The following is a 26862-nucleotide window of genomic DNA, read 5'->3' as shown; positions in this document are numbered from 1 at the left end:
AACCTAGAGAAATAGGTGTTGGAGGAAGGGAAAATGTGAAGGAATTGTAAAATTAGAAGAAGAAACAATGGTCTTAAAGAGGAGAAATTTCAGCTGAATGAAAGAGAGAATTACTTTTATGTTGTACAATCACCAATTCATGATGTCTCATTCTCCTCCCATTTACATCAGTGGAAATCAAGAGTAGCTGAACTGAGATTGATTGGCAGATCCTCAGATGGTGTAAGTTAACTAAGCTACACTGATTTACAGCAGTAGAGTACATGGCCAATGGAATTAATTATTCAGTGTAAAACTTGTATGAAGTAGAGAAAGATCCCATAAAGAATGAGAATTGATCTGAACTACTGGGAAAGATTTTGAGGAAGTTTGAAAACTGCCCTGCAGTAATGCAGAGAACTGGATTAGATGCCTCAAAGTGGCCACAATTTTTAGGGCTGTATTAGAAATGTATAAGTCAGAAGAAAGACCAAAGCATAATGGTAAAATTTTATATTATATGCATAAACACACACTCTGCGTAATCCCACTGAAAATATGGGGTGTAAAACATGGGTTGAATTTAGTCCTAAGGGTTTATTTCTCTAATCTAAAATGACTTTTAGCCAGAATGAATACCTCTTTATGGTATAATATAATTAACCAAACTAATCACAGGAAAAAATACAGAATACCACACAGCTATAATTAACACTGTTCATTTCACATGCCTCCTAGTATATCACACCAACAGAATCTAGAAAATTTCACTTAAGGACTGTTACATAGACTAGATATTTTTAAAACCCATTTCAGTGTTGGAATGAACAGGGAATAAGTTCACTCAAAATGGCACAGAAATGAAGTGGAAACAGTGCCACAATCTTATATTTTTCAGGTAAAAATGTTAGTGTAGTGAATTACTAACAGTGACATAGGATAAGTAGAAATGAAATTTCACTCTAGGTAGAATGAAACTCTGAAGCTGTTTCCATGCACTGAAATATACCAGTGGCTATTCAGGACTCAGTGATTCTTCATTTATAGCAAAGTCATTCTGTAAATGAAATGACAGCCTCATTATGGGCCCAACCTGGTAAACACTTCTCACCGATAGTAAGTGTTTGTGGGATCTGGTCTTTGTGAGAACAACTCCGTAAAGAAGGCAACTCCAAATGCCATTGAAATGAGATGTGCTGGTATTTTTCCTGGTTTGTTGCTTTAGTGCATTTGTATTTCCTTTCAAGGTCCTTCTTCCTTTTACATTTTCAACAGGGAGCTTTGGGTTGGTCTGGTATATGTTTTGGCTTTTGGTGTCATATGAGAGTCCTGCAAAGCACCCAACGATCACAGATGAAGAGCGCAGATACATAGAGGAGAGCATTGGAGAGAGTGCCAACCTCTTAGGTGCAATGGAAGTAAGAACTTTATATATATTTACATCAATCCATACAGTGGTATCAGATTATAGCATGGTTTTTGGGTGGAAAGGAAAGGGGTAAAATAAACTTAAGAGAGTTAACACCACTCAAGTTAGGATGTAGTTATTCAAGACAATTCAACTCTCCAGAAAACAAATTCCATCAGACATGTCTGTATGGCTCGTGCTATTACATAAAGCATACAAGGCTTAACTCTTCCCTCCTTTTAATGGGACTACACATGGAGTAAAGGACTGCTCTATATAAGGGTGACAGTGGATCAAAGCTCTTGATTATGGGAAAAGTGGCCTACACCAAATGAAAAGGGTTTGAGATAACCTTTTCACATAGTTGGCAAATCTCATGAAGCTTCCATTCCTTTAGTTACCATTCCCCAATTATTCCCCTTTGCAGCTTCCTTCACTTCTTTGTTAGCTTCCCAAAGCTTTCTGCTCCCTTTGTATCACCCCCCCCCATCTCAACACAATCCTTACTATGTACAGATATCAAGTACATAAATTAGGCTTTGTCCAGTGAGTTTGTTTTTGCACAATACAACAGAAATACTGTGCTATTGAACCACTGATGTTCAGTTAATCTACACCAGTTGCATTTTTCGGTTAGCTTTTTTTTAAAAAAAAAAAAAATCAGTATTTAAAAGTAGCCTATGCGATGAGTGATTCTGAGGATATTCCTTTAGGAGCCATGCTGTCTCCCTCACAGGTGCAGAGTAGCTGCCATAGAGGGGAACTTGAAGGTGCTAATCCTCCTTGGAGCAGCATTAACTCCTAATCAGACATTGTCTCTGTGGAGCTTTCCTGATATTGCAGGGAAAGGAGGAGCATGCTGTGGAGTGGGTGTTTCTCCCTCACACTCCACGCCAGATCTAATGCCTCACCACATGTGGAAACCCTGGGGGTTGTTAGGCTCTAAATGAGGTTTCTAGGTCTAGGACAGATGACAGTGTTTCCATTTCCTTTCCATTCGATCCCTTCCCAACCATTTTACTGTTAAAATGAGGAACAGATAATGTAGAGGCGAAATTGCAATACACAGTGAGATGCTGAGAAGTAGAATCAGATAGGGCTGCATCACCATCTAGTCTAAGTTCAATTTGTCTGAAAGCTTATGAACTGAAGCAAGAGAAGCTCTCACAATTCTGTGCCTCTGACTATTGTTTTTAAATCATACTATATAGCTTAATTGCAGAGATGTAGGGGGATAATAGTTCTCACCTCACCTTTGAGAAACAATTGTAACTTCATTATTTAAGGCTGACTTCAGGAAGAAGTCCTCATGATTCTACTGGAGTCTCTTTCCAGTTATAATGAACACCCTTTCAATAAACAGACCTTTGGGCCCTGTGTAGTTTGAGATTATCCTATACAAATTTACATCTCAGAGAATGCTATGAAGTCTGGTATGAAATGGAGACATTCCTAACAGCCATTAAGTAAACCTACCATGCAAAATGAGCACTTTCCTATTCCTTTAATTTCTAAAAGGGTTTAAAGAAATAGCTTTACAAATGCTAACTAAGGAAAATCAGCCATTGCTGTTTGTTTCTTAGCTTTCTAGCCTCTTCTCTTACCCTGTCAACCTTCCTAGTCCTACCTTCCTTTATCACTGATTCCCAGAGATCTCTCTTTATAGTATTTTCTAATTGGGTCAGACCATTTGCTCTTGATTGAGCACAGGCTTAGGCTCTTTTCCCATGATCAAGAGCTTTGAGCCACTGTTGACAGCTGCAGTATCCAGTTTGAAATTCAATGATACTTGTGCTCCTCAATGGCATAGGTGCTTTTGAAAATCCCACACTTGATGAAAGAAATATGCTTCAGATTGAAATTTTAAACACAATGTCTAAGGCTTGTGCAAATATTATTTAAAGAGAAATCAATATATTCTGCTCAGGTTTGGGTTGGAGATTTCCTGTTTCATTTATTTGTACTTTCATTATTTAAAACTGGATTCAAAATTATATTTGGAAGTGATTAGTCTGTATTAATGGCTTAATTGCTTTTGATATGTGCAGTATGACATTCTTCCCAGGGCATTCACCATGCCCTCCTCACCAATTAAGACTCACTTAACCCTGTCTAAGGATCTTAAGTAGAACTTAATAGGTGCACAGGGCATTGCACATACTGTATTAGAGAGAGTTTCACCACTTCCCTTTGGAACCATGCCAGTTTTCAAGACATAATGGACCTAATCCTACCCTCAGCTGCACCCAGGAAACCTCTTTGAAGTAATTTCCATATACTCCTATATGGAAGAAACCTGGCCCAATGTGGCGCTCCAGTCAAGTCACTGGGACCTGGATCATCAACTTAAACGTTGTGATAGAGAGCAACACAATGCCTAGAAAAATCACAGGAACAACTGTGTGATCCACAAAGCCTAAGCTGTGTGCCTAGACTCCTTATACAATCATGCCGAGAGACAGGCACCTAAGCATATGATACACAAAAGCCAACATGCTAGGTGGGGAGTCCCCTAGATTAATCAATGGGAGATGCTGAGGGGAGGGCTGTGTCCTAAACCCTGCGAAGAATTAGATGCCTATCTCTGCATGTGATACACAATGAGGAGACCCTCTCCTGGAGTCAGGTGACTTAGGTGCCTAAGTTGTTTCTTGTAAGAATGAGTTAGGTGCCTACTCATTCCACATACAACAGCAGGAGGAGGAGGTTGTTTTGGTGCCACCTACCTTATAACTTTTAATCCAGTGATTGGAGCACTCCCCTGGGACACAGGAAACCAAGGTTCAATTTCCCTCTCTGCCTGAGGGGGGACCAGGATTTGAACAAGGAGCTCACACACCACTCAGAGGCACCCGTTAATCACAGAGCTATGAGATAGTCTAATGGGGGACCCTCAACCTCTCCCGTTGAAGGTGCTCCACTGTGTTTAACTAATTAAAGAGCCATTGGAGCATGTGTGTGCCCTACCATCAGGCTATTGAGTCATTCTCTCTTTCTGGCCCAGTGACTATTTAAGTCTTTATCCAAAGTAGAATTGCTTTAACAGGCAAGGCCTGGCTCTGTAGTTTAGGGGGGTAGTATTGTGGCCTTGGCAGGCAGGGTGGAAGGTTCAAATCTTGCTAGGGTATCACCTAGGTAGTAATCTCTGCATGAATTGAAGGAACTCCCTATGAGAATACCCCCTTAACCTGCTCTTTAGAGCACTCTCCTGAGAGAGGCGTGGAGCTCCCTATTTAAATCCTTTCCTGTTCCTCAGATGGTGGTGGAGGCAGAATAGAACCTCAGTCTCCAGCATCCTAGCTGAGCACTCTAACCACTGAGCTAAATGTCATAAGGTGGGGACCACCTGACAGATTTCAAAATGGGACCCAATCTGGTAGGTAGTCACTGAGCATGCCTACCAGATTGGGTCCCAAGAGTGAGACAGGTGCTCCTCTGCCTATCTTCCCCTGGATCCTTTTGGGACTTAGGTAGGTAGGACATAGGTGGCTGAAAGCCTGGAGTGAGGTTGCAGTGCACATGCCCAGAGGCAGAAACTTAGGTGCTGCGGGAATTTTTACCCTGAAAACTTAGATGCTGAGTGAGTTTAGGTACCTACAGAGTTTGGCAGCAGTCAAGCAGGAGTTTGGTGCATCACAGCATTGCCTAATATGAATGACAGTATTGAGTAAAAAGAAAAGGAGTACTTGTGGCACCTTAGAGACTAACAAATTTATTTGAGCATAAGCTTTCGTGAGCTACAGCTCACTTCATCGGATGCATTCAGTGGAAAATACAGTGAGGAGATTTATATATACACAGAACATGAAAAAATGGGTGTTATCATACACATCGTAAGGAGAGTGATCACTTAAGATGAGCTATTACCAACAGAGAGTGGGGAGGGGGGGAAGAAAACCTTTTGCAGTGATAATCAAGGTGGGCCATTTTCAGCAGTTAACAGGAATGTCTGAGGAACAGTGGGGCGGGGGGGAAATAAACATGGGGAAATAGTTTTACTTTGTGTAATGACCCATCCACTCCCAGTCTCTATTCAAGCCTAAGTTAATTGTATCCAGTTTGCAAATTAATTCCAATTCAGCAGTCTCTCGTTGGAGTCTGTTTTTGAAGTCTTTTTGTTGTAATATTGTGACTTTTAGGTCTGTAATCGAGTGACCAGAGAGATTGAAGTGTTCTCAGACTGGTTTATGAATGTTATAATTCTTGACATCTGATTTGTGTCCATTTATTCTTTTACGTAGAGACTGTCTGGTTTGACCAATGTACATGGCAGAGGGGCATTGCTGGCACATGATGGCATATATCACATTGGTAGATGTGCAGGTGAACGAGCCTCTGATAGTGCGGCTGATGTGATTAGGCCCAATGCTGGTGTCCCCTGCATAGATATGTGGAATTAATTTGCAAACTGGATACAATTAACTTAGGCTTGAATAGAGACTGGGAGTGGATGGGTCATTACACAAAGTAAAACTATTTCCCCATGTTTATTCCCCTCCTCCCGCACTGTTCCTCAGACGTTCCTGTTAACTGCTGGAAATTGCCCACCTTGATTATCACTACAAAATGTTTTCTCCTCCCCCCGCCCCCGCTCTGGTAATAGCACATCTTAAGTGATCACTCTCCTTACAGTGTATATGATAACACCCATTTTTTCATGTTCTTTGTGTATATAAATCTCCTCACTGTATTTTCCACTGAATGCATCCGATGAAGTGAGCTGTAGCTCACGAAAGCTTATGCTCAAATAAATTGGTTAGTCTCTAAGGTGCCGCAAGTACTCCTTTTCTTTTTGTGAATACAGACTAACACAGCTGCTACTCTGAAACCTGTCAGTATTGAGTAAATTTGTCTTGCTTCACTGAATACTATTGCAGACATTTGTCCATTTGCTCAGGTGTCTATGCTAAGTCTTTGATTCTCCACATACTTATGCATATGTTTTACTTTATTAACATTAAAGCCAATGGAACTACTCATGTGTAAAGTTAAGCACCTGTTCCTTTGAACAGTGGCTAAAATAGCATGCATGATAAGGGAAGCGTAATATTCATTAACCAATAAAATATTAACTGGGCTTTTCTTTCCACGTTTCAGAAATACAAGACTCCATGGAGAAAATTTTTTACTTCTATGCCTGTCTATGCAATAATTGTTGCAAACTTCTGTAGAAGCTGGACTTTTTATTTGCTGCTTATTAGTCAGCCTGCTTACTTTGAAGAGGTGTTTGGGTTTGAAATAAGCAAGGTATTTAATCATAATGTAACATCAGATATTTTTGAGTAGCAATAACTGACGAATCATGTTTGTAGATCTTTACTTGGAGTTGGAAAATTGTAAGCACATATTTCCCAGTGTTTTATAATTCTTGAAGCTCCTTTCCAGTGCAGAAAATCACCATTCCTTTTATGTACCAGCATATATGAGTGAAGTGACAAAACTGAAAAGGGATCGTATCCTTTTGGTTAGGCTAAAATTTACACATAGTGCACTCACTAAAATTTTTTTAAGAGGAAATACTTTATAGTGACCTCTTTGGAGCCATACTGGAACATGACTTTGTATTAGTTTTGGGGGGTGAAGCATGCAAAGTGCCTCTGCCGTGTAGACTGCACAAAGGCCCATCGCAACTGAGGTCCATCGGTGCACCCTCTGGAGACCATGGTGCCCCCAAGACTGTGGGGAAAGTTGCAGGGAAAGTAGGAGCATCCCCTTCCACCTCCCTCCACTGGTCTGGAGAGTACACTGGTAATAAGGGGAACAGCAAGCTGCATCATCCAAAAAAAATGGTGCAGCTTGCATGGTCCCCTATGCATTGGGGCATTCACCCAGGAATTGCACCTTCCATTCTCCCTGAGGTTGATGCTGTTATGTATCACCCCTTACATGGGTCAGTGGCACAATCTGACCAATAAGGACTGATCCAAAGCAGTCTTTCCATGGAAGTCAGTGAGCAAATCAGGCCCTTGATTTGCCCATTAGATAGATGGAATAATAATTTATCACCTGTGTGTCTTAGGTCCTATGCTGCAAAGAGCGAACAGAAATTTTTCTTAGCTCAAGTGGTAGGGGCTTGAGGTTTTGGTGCAGGAAGGTTTAAATTCTATCCATGTTGTTACTATGAAGGTCCAAGTGTCTCTGGCGTGCAGCATATTGAGAACCAGAAAACCCTAGGTAGCCACAGAATTGTTTCAATATTATAGGCTAAAATCACAATTATATTATGGCATTCAGCAGTCATAGATGGGCATAAGCTGCAAAATTCATATCCAGATTCTGCACCACTCACTCTCTCTCAAAGTTCAGATTGAGTTTTGGGTTTAGCCATCACACAGAGAAAGGGACCAGTGGTGAAATTCAGGTCCAGATCCAGGATTGGAGTCTGATCACCTATCTTCCCACCTCCAAAAACTGTTTTTGATTCCACCCCCTCCTTAATACACATTATATAATAGTGCAGCTTCAAAGAAAAGTGTGAATGGTCTATGGGAATTTAACACTGCTTCTAACTTTTTCACAGAAGAGGAAATATTAGAAGTTCTAGTTCAAATCCATTGTGCCCTTTCCATTTGCTGATGAACAAGCAACATGGCTGCTTATCATGTTTCACTTGTTTTTGTACAGCAGATAAATTAATCTGGAAATTTAAATGTTAGTCTTTATGTGAGCCTATGTACTGTTCAATGTTCTGGGTTAAGGAAATGAGTCTATTTGGGGGTATTCTAAGAACTTTTTTGTAGTGTATGTTTCTAAAGAAACCTCTTCTATTGGGCATATGATTAGAATGGTCATTTCATATAGAGTTAGTCTTAATGTTTTAGCCCCAAAAATTGTTTTAAGAGCTAGATATTCAAACAATGGTCCACCTATTGTAAATCTAGAAAAAATATTTTTGGCATGAGGACTAATATTTTAGCTCCCTCACATGGAGCTTGTTCACTGACAGTGGTTGCAACTGAAAAGCCAACATTTACCTGCCAGTATCTTATGGTGGTACCTGAAATACTGCAGCTACTTCCTATTCTAAATATCTGACTAAATTGGAGTAACACCTGCTTTCATCAGGGATGAATCTGGCCATCTGATTAGCTTTCTATCTTGTAAACTACAGCAAAGTACAGAATTTCACACTTCAGATGGAAAAAGGAAGAGATCATTTTCTGCCTTTGATCATAGTGCATTTTGTAAAAGGTATCACAGAAATGCTGTTTCCTCACATACCCTCATTTTTAATATTATCCTTGGCATACATATTTATTATATATTTTCAGTGAAGGATTTTCTGTGAAATTTAGTGTGTGTATGGAGCCAATCGTCAGAAAAATACCACTGATTTACATCTGTGTGTGTCATTAGTGTGTAGCTTACATATGATTTCTAAACATTGAGTATTCTGGGCCTCATCCTCAATTCCTTGCCCATTACAAAGTTCCACTGGCCTCAATAGGAGTCTGAAAGTTCAAGGAATGTAGATCCAGGACCTCTGTGCTTCTTGATGCTTTTTAGTTCTGAAAACCCCTGACTTAATTTACCTATTGATCTGTATCCTGTAATGTTTAGTACTTAGAGTTCCATGCATGATTCCCAGTTTGTCTTGCTTATCATTTAGCAGAGAAAATGGCAAGTTACAAGCATGCACATTGTCACATTTCACTCATTTAATACAATTAAAATCAAGATGCCTGCTTTAAACACCTACCCTGGACTTGTAGAGAATCAACTAAGTAGTTGTTGATTGCCTGATGCTTCAGAAAATGATAAATCAATATTTTATTATGGTGCCAACACTTCCCATTTGTCATTATTTTAGGTGGGTATGTTATCTGCTTTGCCGCATTTAGTGATGACCATTATTGTGCCTATTGGGGGACAGATTGCAGATTTCCTAAGAAGCAGGCAAATTCTTTCAACCACTACCGTGAGAAAGATAATGAATTGTGGAGGTAAGTCACTCTACCTTATTTAAAGGTTTCCCGTATACCTTGAAGTTTGCAGATGATTTTAAACTGCTCAAGATAGTTAAGACCAAAGCAGACTGTGAAGAACTTCAAAAAGATCTCACAAAACTAAGTGAGTAGGCAACAAAATGGCAAATGAAATTTAATGTGGATAAATGTAAAGTAATACACATTGGAAAAAATAACCCCAATTATACATACAATATATGTATGTATAATTTAGCTACTACTAATCAGGAGAAAGATCTTGGAGTCATCATGGATAGTTCTCTGAAGATGTCCACACAGTGTGCAGCAGCAGTCAAAAAAGCAAACGGAATGTTAGGAATCATTAAAAAAGGGATAGAGCATAAGACAGAGAATATCTTATTGCCCTTATATATATCCATGGTACGCCCACATCTTGAATGCTGCGTACAGATGTGGTCCCCTAATCTCAAAAAACATATACTGGTATTAGAAAAGGTTCAGAAAAGGGCAACTAAAATGATTAGAGGTTTGGAACAGGTCCCATATGAGGAGAGATTAAGGAGGCTAGGAAAAGAGGAGACTAAGGGGGGATATGATAGAGGTATATAAAATCATGAGTGGTATGGAGAAAGTGAATAAGGAAAAGTTATTTACTTGTTCCCATAATATAAGAACTAAGGGGCCACCAAATGAAATTAATGGACAGCAGGTTTAAAACAAATAAAAGGAAGTTCTTCTTCACTCAGCACACAGTCAACCTGTGGAACTCCTTGCCTGAGGAGGTTGTGAAGGCTAGGACTATAACAGGGTTTAAAAGAGAACTGGATAAATTCATGGAGGTTAAGTCCATTAATGGCTATTAGCCAGGATTGGTAAGGAATTGCTAGCCTCTGTTTGTCAGAGGGTGGAGATGGATGGCAGGAGAGAGATCACTTGATCATTACCTATTAGGTTCACGCCCTCTGGGGCACCTGGCAAAGGCCACTGTGGGTAGACAGGATACTGGGCTGGATGGACCTTTGGTCTGACCCAGTATGGCCATTCTTATGTTCTTATGAATGTGATTTAGAATAGAGTCCATAAATAAATTGCATATATTCATTTAGGAGCCATGGCTAAGTTAAGTATTACTTTCACCTTTTACTTGTATGATAAAGATGTGGCTATTAAACAGATGTGGTTACTAACTGAAGGTGACCTCCAAGCAGAGATATAAGGTTGTCCACTTATGCCTTCTTATTTCATTCACTGGAGAAATTATTTAGAGGGACAAGGGGACCGTTAGATATTTAAAGGCACAGATAGAGCCTAGTGAGATTTTCAAAAATGTCTGAGTAGGTTAAGTATTCAAGTGTCATTGAAATCAAGAGGGGTTTGGTGACTAACCTGCTAAGATCTTTTGAAATCCCATCAGACCTATCCACATCTGTAGGCACCAAATGCTTCTGAAAATCTGGCCCAAGATGCCCAGTAGAGTTTCTTTCTCAGGCTCCTTTCCCACTCCTTGATCCTCCCTTTTTTTTTCTTCCTGTCCTTTGGGACATAGAGAATTTTACTGAGGGAATGGTGGTTGCCACCATGGGATGAAGGTTTCATACATGTCTTTCCCCTGTTTTATTTCCTCCTGTCTGCCCAGTTTCTCCTCACTGAAATTCAACTCCCTTCTGGTGTAGACAATGGTGGTAGCCATTACAAAAAGATTACAAAACAGTGGCTTTAATAAGGAGACATTGTAAAAGTTCACACAATGTATGAAATGGGTTATAGGCAGAATTCTAGTCTAAGACTTTTTAGAGCTATCTGAAGTTACTCACAGTAGATTAAGGTAAAGGGCTTCCCAACAATTTAGTGTGCACCAAACAACATTATTCAAATGGCTGAATACATACAAATAAATACACTATCACATTATTGACCTCCACAATTGCAGACAGAATCTAAGTGAAAAATGAAGTAGCGGGGAAAATTGGCCCAGTGTGTGTAATTTTTAGCCATCTACTGTATACTTCTGTGTGCCCTTGAAAAGTTGTTATATACTCTTTGCATTACTCATAGTCTCAATTTCTAGTGACTGGACATATGAGAAGAGAATATAACTCTTACAATGAGACTCCTTCAGTTCGAGGGTGAAATTCATACTTAGGCCCTATGCAGCACTTCAACCTTTAATACAGATAGCCATAGGGCAAATTTCACCTGCATAATGGAGGTACTGCATTTGGATCACTGTGAAAAGAGACAGACAGTTACAAAAAGCTGGTTTGCAAGTACTGAACAAAGAGGTTATTTGACATTGCAAAAGTGTGTGTTTTCTTGTGGGGAAAGAGTTGTATAATTATAATACCAATTAAAATAATGAAATAAAAAATAATGTTTTTTCAATGCTTTTTCAAAATGAGTACCAGGTCTGGTGCCTTATTGTTTGCACTTTTTAATAGGTAGTTAAAACTGATATGTTTCCTTATATTATTTCCCTAGGTTTTGGTATGGAAGCAACTCTTCTTCTGGTGGTGGGGTATTCTCATAGTAAAGGAATGGCTATTTCATTCTTGGTACTCGCTGTGGGCTTCAGTGGATTTGCCATATCCGGTAAGTTACCGTTTCTGCTAATAGGGGGAAGTTATCTCATCTCAAGAAAAAGATAATGTGAGGTCCTCACTCAGTTTTCAGTCAGTGACATTAAAATTGAGTAAGAACCTCAGGTTTCAGCCTGGTGTTATTTATTATCATTTTCAAAAGAACAATGAATACCACATCTTGTATATTATATTTGCTCAAGTATTTCCATTCCCTGCCCCCATATACCCTGCATGTAGATAAATGCAAATCTATTACTGTAAATTTTGCTTTGGAATCTGCCTTCCAACAATCTAGCTTGAGTTTTACATGTTGTTTCTACTGTGTATTACAAAATAATAAAATCAGTTATTGTTTTCTTGATGTAGTGCATATTCAGAAGCTGCTTTCTCTGTTTTAAGGTTTTGCACAACTCCATTCCTGCCTACATCTCAATACTCATACTTCCCTTCTCATGCACTTGGCATTACCGGGGTCATCTGCCTTTGCATCATTTTCCCACTGTCATCTTTGCAACCTCTCCCATGCAGGCACAAATGGAGTTAGGCTTTGTGACACTCAGCATTACAATGTGTAACTTTTAGGTGCTTAAAAATCACTGCAATTCAGAAATCTTGAGTTCAACACCTACGTTCCTCTACAATGAATGGGGAGACATAGGCACCTTAGACTGCAGTTCACAAAATCCAGCATGCTAGGCAGGCAGTTGCCTAAGCTACCCAATGGGAGATGATGACGATAGGGGTGTATGCTAAGCCCTAACCCAGTCTTGGAGATAGGCACCTATCTCTGCTAGCAATTCTCAGCTGTGAACCTTCGCTTGCAGTCAGGCGCTTACACTGTTTTAGTAAGTGGCTGACATGGGACGGGGAGAGGAGCAGCAGCTCCCTCATAACTTTTAACCCAATGGCTAAGGTATTCATCTGGGATGGGGGAGACCCCAGGGTTAAGTCTCTCATCCACTTGAGCAGGAAAATGGATTTAAATGGGGCGGTCTTGTGTGAGTGCTCCAACCATTGGGCTATGGGATATTCTGGTGTGGGGATCCATCAGTCTCTGCCATTGACCCCTCAATAAATAATTAAAGAGTCACTGGAGCACAGGAACTGGAACTCTCATCTCCCAGCTGAATGCTCTAACCACCAGCCTATAGAGTCATTTTCACATTTGTGCTCTCGCTCTTTCTGAGCACAGAGAGAGAGAGCATTCTAGTCCCCCTATTCTAAAGTCTTTAATTATTTATCCATGGTGGAACAGGTTCAACAGGAGAAACTGAGGAGTTCCCACATCAGACTATCTCATAGCTCAGTGGTTAAAACACTCACTGGACAGGAAGCAAATCCCTTCTTAGCCACTGGAGGGATTTGGGAGTGGTGGTCTTCCACCTCCAGCTGAGTACCCTAGCCACTGGGTTAAAATTTATGAGGGAGTTCCACCCTTCCCCACCCCCACCCCCCCTCGGCTGTTGTGTGTGAGTTTGCTGGAGACCCAGTTCAGTAGGCAACCTCTGAGCATGCCTATGGGGATTGGGCACCTCATGAGATTTAGGTGACTGAACTCCTATCTTCCCCTAGTTTGTGAATCACTCTAGGGCTTAGAGAGAGAGAGAGATGACTGGACACCTAGAGGGAGGCAGCAATGTGCATGTCCTGAAGCAGAAACATAGGCACTTAGGGAACTTTTACCGCAAAAAAGTAGGTGCTGATTGAATTTAGGGGCATAGGGGTTTCAGCAGAAGTTTTGTGCATCACAGTGATCCCAAAACTGGGACTTAGGCACCTAACTCCTTTTGTGCACACAAGTCCTTATATCTGGAACAGCCTCCATGATCATTTATGTTAAACATTTACTGTATCCTTATTCCAATCTCTCATTAAAACCCATTAACAATGCAAGACCTATCAGCTCTAGTTCTTCTACTGAAAATAACTTAATTCCATCATTATAAAACTTCTTTAAACCTAGTAACAAACAAAATAGTTAACAAAGAGAACTTTGTGGCGTGTCCAGTGTTTACCACAAACTTTCTGTAAGAAATTGGGCCCTGAAAGGATGTATTATACTTTATTTTTTATCAGTTGTCCTCTCTACACCATCTATCTTTTTCTCTGATGCCTAGAGATCCTGGTATTCAGATTCTGTTTTCATATATTTTTGGTGCTTATCTGGGGAAATTTTAGAGTCTTGTAACTTCCTAGAAACACTTTCTCCCCCCCCCCCCCCACAAGATTCTTTGAACAGTGGTAGTCTACATTTGAAAAGAGTTTGCTTGTTGGAGTTGCAGGAAATAAACACAAATGTTTTTTTTTACATCAAACAAATATGAAATCTTTTTAAAATAGTCTCCTTTTATTGATTTTATCTTACCCTCCCACACAAAAACAGCCATTACCCTGATGCTTTGTGTGACCAAGAAGATAAATGTGGAGAAAATGAAGAGGAAGTGACATAGGCTGTAACAGGAAGTGACACACAAAATCTGTAATTTACAACATGAAAAGGATGTGAATTACACTGCAAGTCCCTCTCTGAGAACTTCCCCCAAAGCCTAATCATTTTGTGGGTTCAATTTCCCTCCTCAGAGTTTGTTTTTTAAACAGATTTTTTTGGGGAAAAATACATTTCGTATCATTTTATAAGCTGTTTTCAGTTTAAACTTAAAGCACAAATCTGTCTCATATATTTAGTCTTCACATTGTCCTGTAAAGCACCCCAAAAATGGCTCTATATAAATAGTCATGGACACATTTTATGGTGGGAATGCACGTTTGTATTTGTGTTGCAGGATTCAATGTCAACCATTTAGACATAGCCCCAAGGTATGCCAGCATCTTAATGGGAATTTCTAATGGAGTTGGGACGTTGTCTGGAATGGTTTGCCCTATAATTGTTGGAGCAATGACAAAGAACAAGGTAAGCTGTAATGTGGTTTTCAAAATAATTCTCATTAAATTCAAGTGGAGCAGTTTAATTCCACTAGTATTAAAGACAAAACCTATTCCTAAAATTACTTTCCATATCCCTTAACTTCTGGCTTTATCCACTAACTATCCAGTATTTTGACTTCCTGGAAATCTCTGAGCAACCTTTATCATATGCCACCTCAGTCAGGAGTCTCCTGCCCTTTGCTTCCTCAGTTCTGTTGAATTTCCCAGACTGCAACTGTCTTTATGTGGATATTTATTACCCTCTCTTAAAGTAACCAGCTCCTTCATAAGGCTTGAACCTTCCAGCACACAAACAAGGGTTTAAATTGTTTAGATGGAATTAATAGCAAGTTTGACACACATTTCAAGTATGAATTTTGTACATTTTAAAAAAAACGACATTTAAAAAATATTCCCGGATTAAATAGTCCTTGAAACTTTTCATAACTAAAAGTAAAGTACAAAAGGAGAATAAGGTCTAGTGACTGAAAGTATTCATGGAAGAGAGAACAAGTGTAGTGCACGGGAAAGCAGTAATAAACCTGAATGAATTGGAAGTAGTGCATTTGTTTCATGACACTCTGAAATATAGTGATGTTTTCCTTTTTTAACTGGTTAACATTTTCACTAGGGACGCCCTCTTATCCTCTTTGATGTCAATGGGTGTTTGGCCATAGCTTTCAATGGTTCCAGGATTGAGGCCTAGAACTGGAAACAACAGTCCAGATTCTTTGGTCTAACTGAGCAGTGCTTGACACAGATTTTGCATTTCCCCAATACTGGGGCCAGGAACTCACCAGCAACACTCTTTTCCCCTCAACCACTGCCACTCCTCTGCCAGATGCCAGCAGACAGGATTTCCTCAGGCAATGGGATATTTCTCAGGGTGCTAAATATTTTGGGTTTCCAGTTGTTTTGCACTGCATACAGCAGTGTAAGAGAGCTGAAACCGACCTGAATATTGGGTCAGATATTTTGGTTAGCTGGTCATGTTGACTTGTGCATATGGATTAATGATAGAGGAGGTGCTTTGTTAATTGATTTTTACAGAAGTTAGCCAGTAAGTAACAGAAATCTCCTGCAGTTGTACAAATTGAGCTTTTAGACTAGGATTATCAAAGGAACCTGAGGGAGTTAGAAGCCCAGGAGTTGGGCTCTTTTGAAAATTATAGCCTCAGTGCCTTAATCAGCCCTTTCAGCTCAGAAGAGCCATCCAGTCTGTGCTGCTATTTTGACTTAGCAATACTCTTCTTTACAGACACGTGAAGAGTGGCAGTATGTCTTCCTTATTGCTGCTTTAGTGCATTATGGAGGAGTTATATTCTATGGCATATTTGCTTCGGGAGAGAAACAACCTTGGGCTGACCCTGAACAGACAAGTGAAGAGAAATGTGGTTTTATTCATGAAGATGAACTTGACGAAGAGACAGGGGACATTACTCAGAATTACATAAATTATGGTACCACTAAGTCTTATGGTGCTACGACCCAGGTCAATGGTGGTTGGCCAAATGGTTGGGAGAAGAAAGAAGAATTTGTACAAGAGGAAGTCCAAGACTCATACAGCTATAAGGAAAGAGAAGATTATTCATAACAAATCTCAATATTGGATATATTTTGTAGTGTTTGTGATTAAATTCATTGTGATTGTTTGCACACAAAGAATGTGGTATAAACATGTAAACACATATCAAACAGGAAGGTCTGTTTAAAAATAAGGTTACCATTAAAGTGCAATCTGTATGAATTGTGATATGTCATCACCTCCTCTCGGGTGTATCCATTCTATAAACATTAGAGTTTTAAGGGTTTACTGGTCAAAACTATAGAGGCAACTAGATACTTTCTGTATACATGAGCTAAAGCTCATAATTAAGGATTAAAGCACAACTAACCAACTAAGTTGGCACATCCAATAGTCTGTTTAGAAAGCCAAAAGTACTTGATCTTTAAAAAAATGCACTTATATATTTGTTACACTGTATTGGAAGAGATCATAAACTGATTGTGTTAACTATACACGTTTAATCAGTAAAATGTAGAGATTGTGTGTTTGGTCTAAGACAAGGACTTTCTTCAAGAAGGAAGGATTCAGTCCTAGACATCTATAAGGGATTGATACATTTATCTCCAATGGGAATTGGATCAGACTGTATATTTATGGTGATTACATGCTGCAGGCTATTCTGTGATAAATAAAAGAATTTATTTGGGTGTTTTATATCAAATGTTTAGGCACAAATTCTTATTTGTATTCTTTACAGAATATAATGAAATTATAGTATGTGTCATGTTCTTCCTTACATTTACCAACCAGTATAAAAACAACATATAATGTTCAATCTGAATTTTCATGCAGACTATAAAACAACTTTTGCAAGAAATGCTTCAGTGTATTTTTAGTTATAGTAAATTACTTTGTACTGGTTGCAAATCACTTTAGAAGAAAAAGAAAGATATAGCCTACCCCCCTACCCCCATAATCCAAAGAAAAAATTACCGTGAGCAAGTAGCCCTACACAAAATGGATGTATTTGTTTTACAGAATATTTTGAACTAAATGAAAGAAACGGAAAATAATTTAATCATCCTTCTTCTCTTGATAGTTTTCCTATTTTGTCATATTGTGGCACAGTTGTATAAACAGATAAAAGTTTATTGAAGATACTGTAATTATAGAGAACGTTGTTATTTTACAAATCCCTGAATTCAAAAATGTATTTGTCAAATAGAATTATAATTATAATGAATGCTGAATATGAGTAACAATCCTCACAATAAACCAAAGTGGCAAATAACTAGTGATGGATTTAGGAAGAGCATTACTTCTACTTTCATTATGCTTATCTTCTCTTAGCATAACTCAAGAAGAATTGCAACATTAGTGTACCAAGCAATAAGTGCAATGCATTATAAAGTGCATAATATTTTAGTCTAAATAGTACCTTTATATTAAGCTTGTTGTAGACATTTGGGATTGTTGGGATTAAATCAAACCAAGCCAAATTAAAGTTAGCAACACTTGACCGCTTCTTAATGCTCTAAAAATGACAATGGTGATCCATTTCCCAACTCAAATCAAATGATTATCATTGTATGTAACAATCCATTCTGGATTTTTAATCTGTTCATTGTATTGTGCTAGTGTTTGGAGGCCCTGCTATTGCAATATACAACTTGAGGATTGTTTCTTCTTCTTCTTCTTTTTTTTAAATGCAAATCATACCTTGACCTTAAGGAAAAAAAATATTTTGCTTTGTGCCTCAAAGTGATGTAAAATGTGACCATAGCTTTTGCTGTGTTTAATGAAAAGATGTGGACTGTGTCACTTTTGTTGCTGCAAAAAGTGTTAATAAAATGCTCTATTTATCCTTTTATATAAAAAAGAGTATTGTAATCTTTTTTGTTTGTTTGGGATGCAGACAAGCATAAACCATTTGACTCATGTTACTACAATGACATATTCTGGGGTACCTCATGAGCCCTGCTGTGCACCTAGGCAGGGGAGTAAAAAGATATAAAGAGCCCTGCGTGGGCTATTCACATCACCGATCTATACACAGATGTGTAGTAAGAGAAGCAGCCACTACCAGACTGTTCTTCCCCCTTCCCCACTCAGGTGAGCGAGGGGCAGGGATGGGAAGCAGATGGAGCAACATGCCAACCAGGGCAGCAGAGCTGGCACACAGAAGGAAGTAATCTGTGCCAGCAAAAAGACTGGTGCACTTTACTACCCCCTGGAATGAACGAGAAGCCAGGCTCAGAATATGACTCATAGAGCTGGAACTATTTCCTGCCCTGTTCCTACTACTCGGCCCCTTACTTAGGCTAGTACAGTATATAGGGTTGCAATCCAGCCCTCTATAGCAGTGGGTCTCAAGCAGGGGTACACATACCCATGAGGGTACACAGAGGTCTTTCCGGGGGATACATCAACTCATCTAGATAGTTGCCTACTTTTACAGCAGGCTTCATAAAATGCACTACTGAAGCCAGTACAAACTAAAAATTTCATACAATGACTTGTTTATACTGCTCTATATACTGTACAATGAAATGTAAGTGCAATATTTATATTCCAATTGATTTGTTTTGTAATTCTATGGTAAAAAAGAGAAAGTCAGCCATTTTTCAGCAGTAGTGTGCTGTGACACTTTTGCATTTTTATGTCTGATTTTGTAAGCAAATAGTTTTTAAGTCCAGTGAAACTTGAGGGTATGCAAGACAAATCAGAAATCCTGAAAGGGGTACAGTAGTCTGGAAAGGTTGGGAGACACTGCTCCATAGACAATCTTAACAGAAATCAGTGAAATTCCACCAGTCCCAGAGTGAGGGTGGGTATTTTTAATAGGAGCTTAATGGTGTTCAATTGATTTTACCCTGAAGGACAGAAGGAATTGTAGGGCTCAAAAAGATTAGTTTTTGAGACGATTTTTGTCCCAGACTTTCCCACTCTTAGGCTAGGCTAGTTATTAGAACACAGAGTCAGGTAACATTTGAAATTATCTTTAATTGCTTTTGTGGGTCAGGGATGTCATGATGGGACCATGCTGAAAGATACAGAAAGTATAATTACAGGTTTCAGAGTAGCAGCCGTGTTAGTCTGTATTCGCAAAAAGAAAAGGAGGACTTGTGGCACCTTAGAGACTAACCAATTTATTTGAGCATAAGCTTTCAAAAGCTTTTGAAAGCTTATGCACAAATTTATTTGTTAGTCTCTAAGATGCCACAAGTCCTCCTTTTCTTTTTAGAAAGTATAATGAATAGCACCAAGAATACTGTGGTATTATGGTAGAAAGTGGACAACTCTGAAAATGCAACTAATTAACAAAATGAAAATCAACTCGTCTCAGTTTTCAATCTATCTCAAAGCTTCTGTATCTTTAGGAATTATTTCCATCACATGCTTTCACTAAGTTTTGGCAATATTTTTTCTTACTAGCTTGACATCTTTTCATTTCTTCAAACAACAGAGGCACTTTAATTTATCTATTAAGTACTGCCCCATTCATCCATTCAGAACTCAGAAACCCAACAATGACCTTATTTTATAGGGCTGGGACAGCTCTGCCATTTTAAAGGAGATTTTTATAGGAACAGGAACACTTTCTGGTTTGCAAATTCTTTAGAACCATTGAAAAGAGTTTTGCATATTTTGCAAAACTTTCTAGAATGTCTGAATATGTAAGACTGGACAACATTGTAATATTCATCCATCATTTAAAACTATAGTGTATATACCACTTTTCATCTTCAAAGCCCTTTATTAACACTAACCTGTAAGCACACAAAGCATCTAGCTGTTTTTTTCCGTCTCTTCAAAAGATATATCCCCTCCCTGAGATCTCTCATTAGTCCTCCACCTCCCTTGACTTTCTCTTCCACTCCATCCTCAGGGTCTCCTGCCTCCTCTCTCTCTCTCACACACCTCCTGGTGCTTTCTAGTTCCCTGAGCATGGGGGAAAGGAATCTACATAGCAGGGCACGAGGAGGAAGGGCTGTAGGCATCTTCCCTACAGATATGGGGGCTGTTTTGCCCCAGGAGCCAGCCAACAGCAACGTGACCTCGGAGATGAAGGGGAGAAAGAGACTATTGTTTGATCCAGGAGACCATTAAGCAGGAGGAGGGCATGTTTACGGAAAGGGGAAGCTTTTTCATTTTTAACTCCCCTAGGATGGAGATGGCAGAATTAGGAGGGAAATGAGAAGGGAGTTGAGGAGACGTGTCCCTTTCCCCTCCCATCTTGGTGATCATATGTATGCCTCCCTCTGTTCTAGGCTTTATCTTCACACAGTATCATTACTTAACCCCCCCCCCCACACACACACACACACCCCTCTTCAGCCTCTCCTTGACTGTGCTAATTCCAGACCACAAGTCCCAGTCCTTCAATCAGTTCCACTGACTTCAGCTGAACTCTGCATAGGCCTTAAGATACACCTGCCTTGCCTTTTATTCTTCCCTTTATTCCTTGCTGCTCTGCTTACCTGATACATGTGACTTGGTGACTGTCGTGAAAGGAGGGGAAATGAATTCTCACACAAATCTTCACTGTCCCAGTTAGCCTTTAAATTGGCAGCATTAAATAGAGCTCAAAGTCAGTTTTGCCATTGACTTCAATGGGGCCAGGATTCGACCCTCTATGTCCAATGGCTAAGATCTGTAATGATTTCACATGGATGTTATCACTAGCCTAATGACCACTATGTATATTTGAAGCAACAGTGGCTGACACCCTTTTCTGTTCACATGTACTCTTTGTTGCAGAGATGAAGTTATCATAAAATACTCTCTGCCTTCAGAGGTGGTCATGAAATTTAATGGAGCAAATTCCATGAAAATGCTTTTATATGGAGAAAAAAACCTTCAAGGTAAAGGCTGCATTATAAGTCACAAAAGAATATCTGTGAATCAAAATGAAATTCCCCTTCGGTATGAAGCTTAGAATGGGAACAAATACTGAAGTCAGAATAAATGTCACAGTTCAAAGCTGTTCTGTTTGAAAGATCACATCGTAGTCGTAAGTCACCGCTTCTGAAAGATAAAAATGTTTTGTTCCTTTCAGTGAAAGCTATGTGGGAATTTGAAGACTGAGTATTTATTAGTCCAACTCTAGATTAACTATTTAAGAGCAGGTGCTTTATCCTTGGTTTTCCTTTGCCCCCTCAGCTTGTTTAAAAAATAGCTCATGCTGCCCTCTGAGATTTAAAAGTAAATTATAATTACACCTAGAACTGCACTGGACTACTTTTAATTTGAATTTGAATATCTATGTACATTCTTTCCAAGCCACCATCTGTGTCTGATGTTGCTAGTCTAGTTCTTCTTAGTAATTTTGCAACATGCTATTGCCTAAGGCACAGCACAGAATAATCACTGACTGGTATTATGCAATTGTATATATTTACAAGTGTGTATCTGTATAGCATATGTAATTTATTCAATCCAGCCAGAACCCCTTGTTGTGCTCTTCTCTCACCTTTGGAGGTAACGCTATAGAAAGACTGCTGAATAATGCACCCTTTTTAGGGTTTTTATACCCCCCCAAAAGCAGAGTATTGTTCAAAATTTCTAATTTGGGATTTTGATATATAGCAACCCCTAAGGAAAATGCCATGGATAATCCATCCTCAGGCAAGTCATTGCCTGCAGGAAAGAGAAGACCAATGCTGTCTGAAAGGCAGATGTGAACACACTGGAATTAAACTTTAAATATTAACATTTAAAGATAAGTAAGAAATTACAGAAAGTAAAGCAAAGATGGTGTTTAGAAAGTTTAAATGATTAAATGTAACAAAGCAGCCTAGATTCTCTGCTACATCAAACTTCTGTTCAGGCAGCAGTGAGGGAGGGAACAGGTCAAAGTACTGCTAAAGCTCCCTGATTTTCAGCATTTTCTTGCAGCATCCTGAGCCTGGGGGCTGCTCTAACTTCTGCCAGCTGCCAACAGTCCCTAAGAGACTGTACATCAGATAAGCAAAGCTGGAGCACAGCATGCTCCAGCCACACACCCCCATTGTCCCTCCTGTCTATGGTATGCCCTCTGCACAGGAGCTAAGTGACAGTTGACACAGAAGTCAGCCATACCTGCCCCACATCAGTGGAGAACTCTCCCACAGCAGGGAGATTCTCAGCTGGCCAGATCTCCTGTGTGCTTTCCAGCCCATCATGATAAACTTATCCAGAAGCCATAACTCAAATCACAGTAAATCAAAGTCTTATAACAAAGTGATAAACTTATTCTAATTCCATGCTATTCTGTGGAGGGCAGGGGGTGGCGGGAGTGGCTAGGTTTGGCACTGATATGGATCATGTATCCTTAACACAGGCGCTTATCTATTGCTAGACAAATTATGTCTAAATCAAAAGATTTCTGTCAGTGACAAATCACACAAAAGTAATGATAAGTTAGATATTACAACAATGACTTAATTACTTAAATATCAATCCTGTTCAAAATTACCTTCCCAGATAATGACAATTCATAGCCAGCCTTTTCTATTCACATACACACACAAATATCACAAATCAACTTCAGGTATGCACTTGCGGACTGACCCATAGCCCATTGAAACCCTTAATGACTGAAAGATATTTCTAATTTTTTAAATTAATTTACCATAGGGCATCTATAACCCAAATCTTTGTTGAAAAGAAACTCTTACATTACCCAAACTAAATATTAAACTCTTTGGGACAAATTCTCTGCTGGTTTACATAATTCAATGGATTTATGCTGGCAGCTAATCTGATCCATTATCCAATAGTACATCACTTATAGTAAATGACTTTTATCCTAATAAATCAGGCTTTTGGTATTGTCTTTGAAGCTGTCATTTTAAATGATTCGATAAATTGGGTGTTTTGAAAAATCTCTCTTCTAAAATTTCCCTAGGTAAGAATGCTGGTTTTAGCTATCTTTTCACTGCATGTAAGCACAGTTGCCTGCTCGAAGCACTATGCTGAACTAGTGCAATGAATATTCCCAGTCTCAGCACTTTTAGCCAATTATTGACTCAAAACTATTTCCATACATGTGGATGAATCTTTTCATGAAATACAAGTACACATTATGGCTAGGATTTTCAAAAGTGGCAGAAGGGAATTAGACACCCAATCCCAATGAAAGTCAATAGCAATTGTGCATCTTTAGCTCCTTTGTAAATCCCACTCCAGGTTTTAGTTATTTACAGGCTTTTTATTACTCAGCTTTGAACTCTTTGAAGTGTTGAACTTTGAATAAGCAAGTAAGCACTTAGATAAAAGAGGTACACATAGAAACTTACAAAGCAGAACTTGCATGTAGATAGGTTCTCCAGCCTAGTGTGACCATTTGAAATGTCTGGTCTCAAGAGACATGTAGAAACATTAGTTCAGTTCTAAGCAGCATTAGCTAAAGATGGTATTATAGTAGCAGTCTTATTAAAGTGGTATTACACCGGTAGTGTTGCAACAGTCTTCCCTGACATACTTAGGCAACATCCTTTCTGTGATAGGTGAAGCCATGTCCAGTAGAAGGAGTACTCAGGGACCAGTCAATGCTTCCAGGTCTTTGTCTTTTGTGCTTGTGGGAAGTAATCCAAAGCTGAAACCATCCAAAGCTTTTGATCAAATTTTATAGTGCAAGCCTCGCAGTTATATTTCCTTTCAGGATATGATCTGTGACAAAGAAGTGGAAGAACCACACTTCCAACATCACTCTCCATACATCCAACTAGAGTAGGTAATGTCTGCATGTTATCTAGAACTTCCCTATAGTTTATGCATTAATTTTTCAGATGGGCATACTCCTGGCTATCTGTGGGGGAGTCCCATTTAACTGCAAACCCTCCTTTGTGTTATTTATATTCAGACTGTTCATAACTAATGCTGTTTTCTGCTTACCACCAGCTATTCTCTTTTTGTGTAATGTACATGAAGATTGATTCAGCTTTTCCCTTGAAAGGCCAGTTTGTTTTTTACTATAGCGTTGTTCAAATTACATTTTAACAGAAATTCTAGGACCCAGGGCAGTTTGTCTTTCAGACTGTTTAGAAGAGGTGATGTTATCATCAGCTCTTCCTTGCTCGGGTATTTATCTTTTACCTGTGGGAGCCTTTGACATCAGTGCTCAGCATTCTTCTTACAACAGCTCTTCTCTCAGAGGTTATCACTGATGAATTTTTCTTTCTGCTTTTAGGCTATTTGTTCTGTAAAATACTAGTGTGAACTGTACAGTTTTAACGTTTCTTATGCTACTGTTACAGTATTCGTTTTTAATTAATTTAAAACTGTTGAACATTGCCTCAGAGAGCATTTTAGCGTATTTGGACCTGACTCTGCAAAGTCTTGCTCCTCTGCTTTTCTTTTCACATTGAACTCACACAGTTAAGCACATACTTAAGTCTTTGCAGAATCAGGGCCACGGATAGTTATTCCAATGTAATTTTTCCTAAAATATATCCAGAGATTGATATATTTTATGTTTCATACATTGTATCACTCAAGTCTTTGCTTAGCATTCTCAAGATTCCGCTTTTAGGTCTGTTAGTGCACAGATGCACTATACCATTATCTTTCCATGATGTTAAGTTTCTTTTTCTAACACAGAGGATGTAGAGCACTCTCTTGGCATGAGCAAAAGACTCTGTTTCATTTGTGTCCTAATGAAGCAATTTCTAAGCTTTCCCCTGTGAACTCATCACAGCCAGTGGTGGATTAATGCATGGACCCCCCCAGGGGCCCCGGCTAAGTTGGGGGCCCCGGAGGCACACCGGAATCTGGGTAGAAGTGTGGGGGCACCAGTGCCAGAATGGTATCCCTGTACCCTGCTCCTCCTCTTCCCCTCAAGGCCCAGCTCCTTGGCCAGGCCAGAAGCTGGAGCTGGGTCATGGTAAGAGCCACCCAGGAAGCCTGGGCTGCTGTGGGGATTCTCGGCCTCTTCAGCTGCCCAGGTGCCAGACAGCAGCTCCAGCTCATGTCCCACCCTGATTCTGGTGCCAGCGGATCCCCAAAGTGTGGAGGACCAAAATGTTCTTTGTTCACATGACACCAATAAATATTAATCCACCTCTGGCCACAGCCTTTTCTAACTCTGTTCAGAAAGCTGCTGCTATTACTGGTTTCCCTATCACCACCAGAGGCAGTCAACCTTTCCTTGTAATGTAAGACTTATTTTCCAAAATGCATAGACCTTTACACAACTTCTGGCTTAGCATGGCTGCACAATTGCCCATCATCTGTTCACAAATACAAGCAAGGACATTTTTTCTTTGTCTTGATACTAACCAGGTTCAGCAGTTCAAACAATGAATGTGTTCCAACGGCAGCGTGCAAGGCATTATAAAGACTACAGTACCTCTATTCTAATGACAAGGAGTCAGCACGATAAGATGCATTGCTTGTACCCTGAAGATCAGCTGGCAGATTCTGTACACATAGGCTAGTGAATGGGATGAGCATTTGAGACAGGCATACAGTCCAAATGTACTTGGCTAGGTGACGAGGACCCCAGTTTATTAAATGCTGAGTAGGTTGAATTCATCCACACAAGTGCTCTGACAGGTACTCCTGCAGCCTACATAACTAATTTCTAGGTAAGCTGTCTGCTGATTTTCTCTTGGAAGGTATTGTGTATGCAGGAATAATATCATAGTTAGAACGTTGTATATTTTAATTTTCAGCCTAACAAAATACATGAATGAACCCAATCAGAAATCTGAGCAATTTACTCCAAATGATAAATATCACATATATGAAAAGGACAACAGCATTTCCTGGACAAAATGTGATGTCAAAGATTAATGCAAGTCTGAAACTCCTGTTAAAATTAAATGTAATTCTATCTAAAGTAATCTTCTTCCATGCACCCAACAATATAGTGGAATGTGCCTAAAGAGAGATCTTAGTGGATATGAGGAAAGATCTTACTTAGCTTTTGACAGGGCACTTGACCAAAATCCTGATATTTTCCCATCTGCCCCATGAAGAATGTGTGCAGGGCCTCTCCTGAAAACACAGCACTTTAAATTGAACAAAGACATCACTAACAAATATGATCAGTTATGTGGAATCTATAAAAAGTTTGGAGGTTCACGTTCGTTTTGGTAGCACCTCAAAGTTTGATTGCTTCTCTGAAGCTTTCCCCAGCTATCAATCCCTCTTAAGTCTGCAAAACTGGGCTGGATAGTATCTCATATTGAGGTACTGTATCTGGAGACTTTAACATATGGTCCCGGTTCATAGAATCATAGAAAATCAGGGTTGGAAGGGACCTCAGGAGGTCATCTAGTCCAACCCCCTGCTCAAAGCAGGACCAATCCCCAACTAAATCATCCAAGCCAGGGCTTTGTCAAGCCTGATCTTAAAAACTTCTAAGGAAGGAGATTCTACCACCTTCCTAGGTAACGCATTCACTACTCTTCACCTCCCTCCTAATGAAAAAGTTTTTCCTAATATCCAACCTAAACCTCCCCCACTGCAACTTGAGACCATTACTCCTCATTCTGTCATCTGCTACCGCTAAGAACAGTCTAGAGCCATCCTCTTTGGAACCCCCTTTCA

At 39.5% G+C, this 26862-nt stretch overlaps 1 protein-coding gene across 2 annotated transcripts in view; it reads left to right on the top strand.

Moving 5' to 3' along the window:
• SLC17A6 (solute carrier family 17 member 6) overlaps positions 1-18205 on the top strand; it is a 50324-nt gene extending 32119 nt beyond the window's left edge. For both annotated transcript variants that reach the window (XM_073347835.2, XM_073347834.2), the window contains 6 exons: positions 1255-1397; positions 6485-6634; positions 9198-9330; positions 11794-11904; positions 14678-14805; positions 16078-18205. In XM_073347835.2, the coding sequence (XP_073203936.1) occupies positions 1255-1397; positions 6485-6634; positions 9198-9330; positions 11794-11904; positions 14678-14805; positions 16078-16413 (1001 nt within the window). In that variant the 3' untranslated portion in view covers positions 16414-18205. The remainder of the gene's footprint in view (positions 1-1254; positions 1398-6484; positions 6635-9197; positions 9331-11793; positions 11905-14677; positions 14806-16077) is intronic.
• The last annotated feature ends 8657 nt before the right edge of the window (positions 18206-26862 follow it).

The sequence above is a fragment of the Lepidochelys kempii genome, chromosome 6 (assembly GCF_965140285.1).
Source record: "Lepidochelys kempii isolate rLepKem1 chromosome 6, rLepKem1.hap1, whole genome shotgun sequence".
Taxonomy (NCBI): Eukaryota; Metazoa; Chordata; order Testudines; family Cheloniidae; genus Lepidochelys; species Lepidochelys kempii.
The sequence above is the reverse complement of the archived record's forward strand: the minus strand, read 5'-3'. Positions and strand labels throughout refer to the sequence as shown.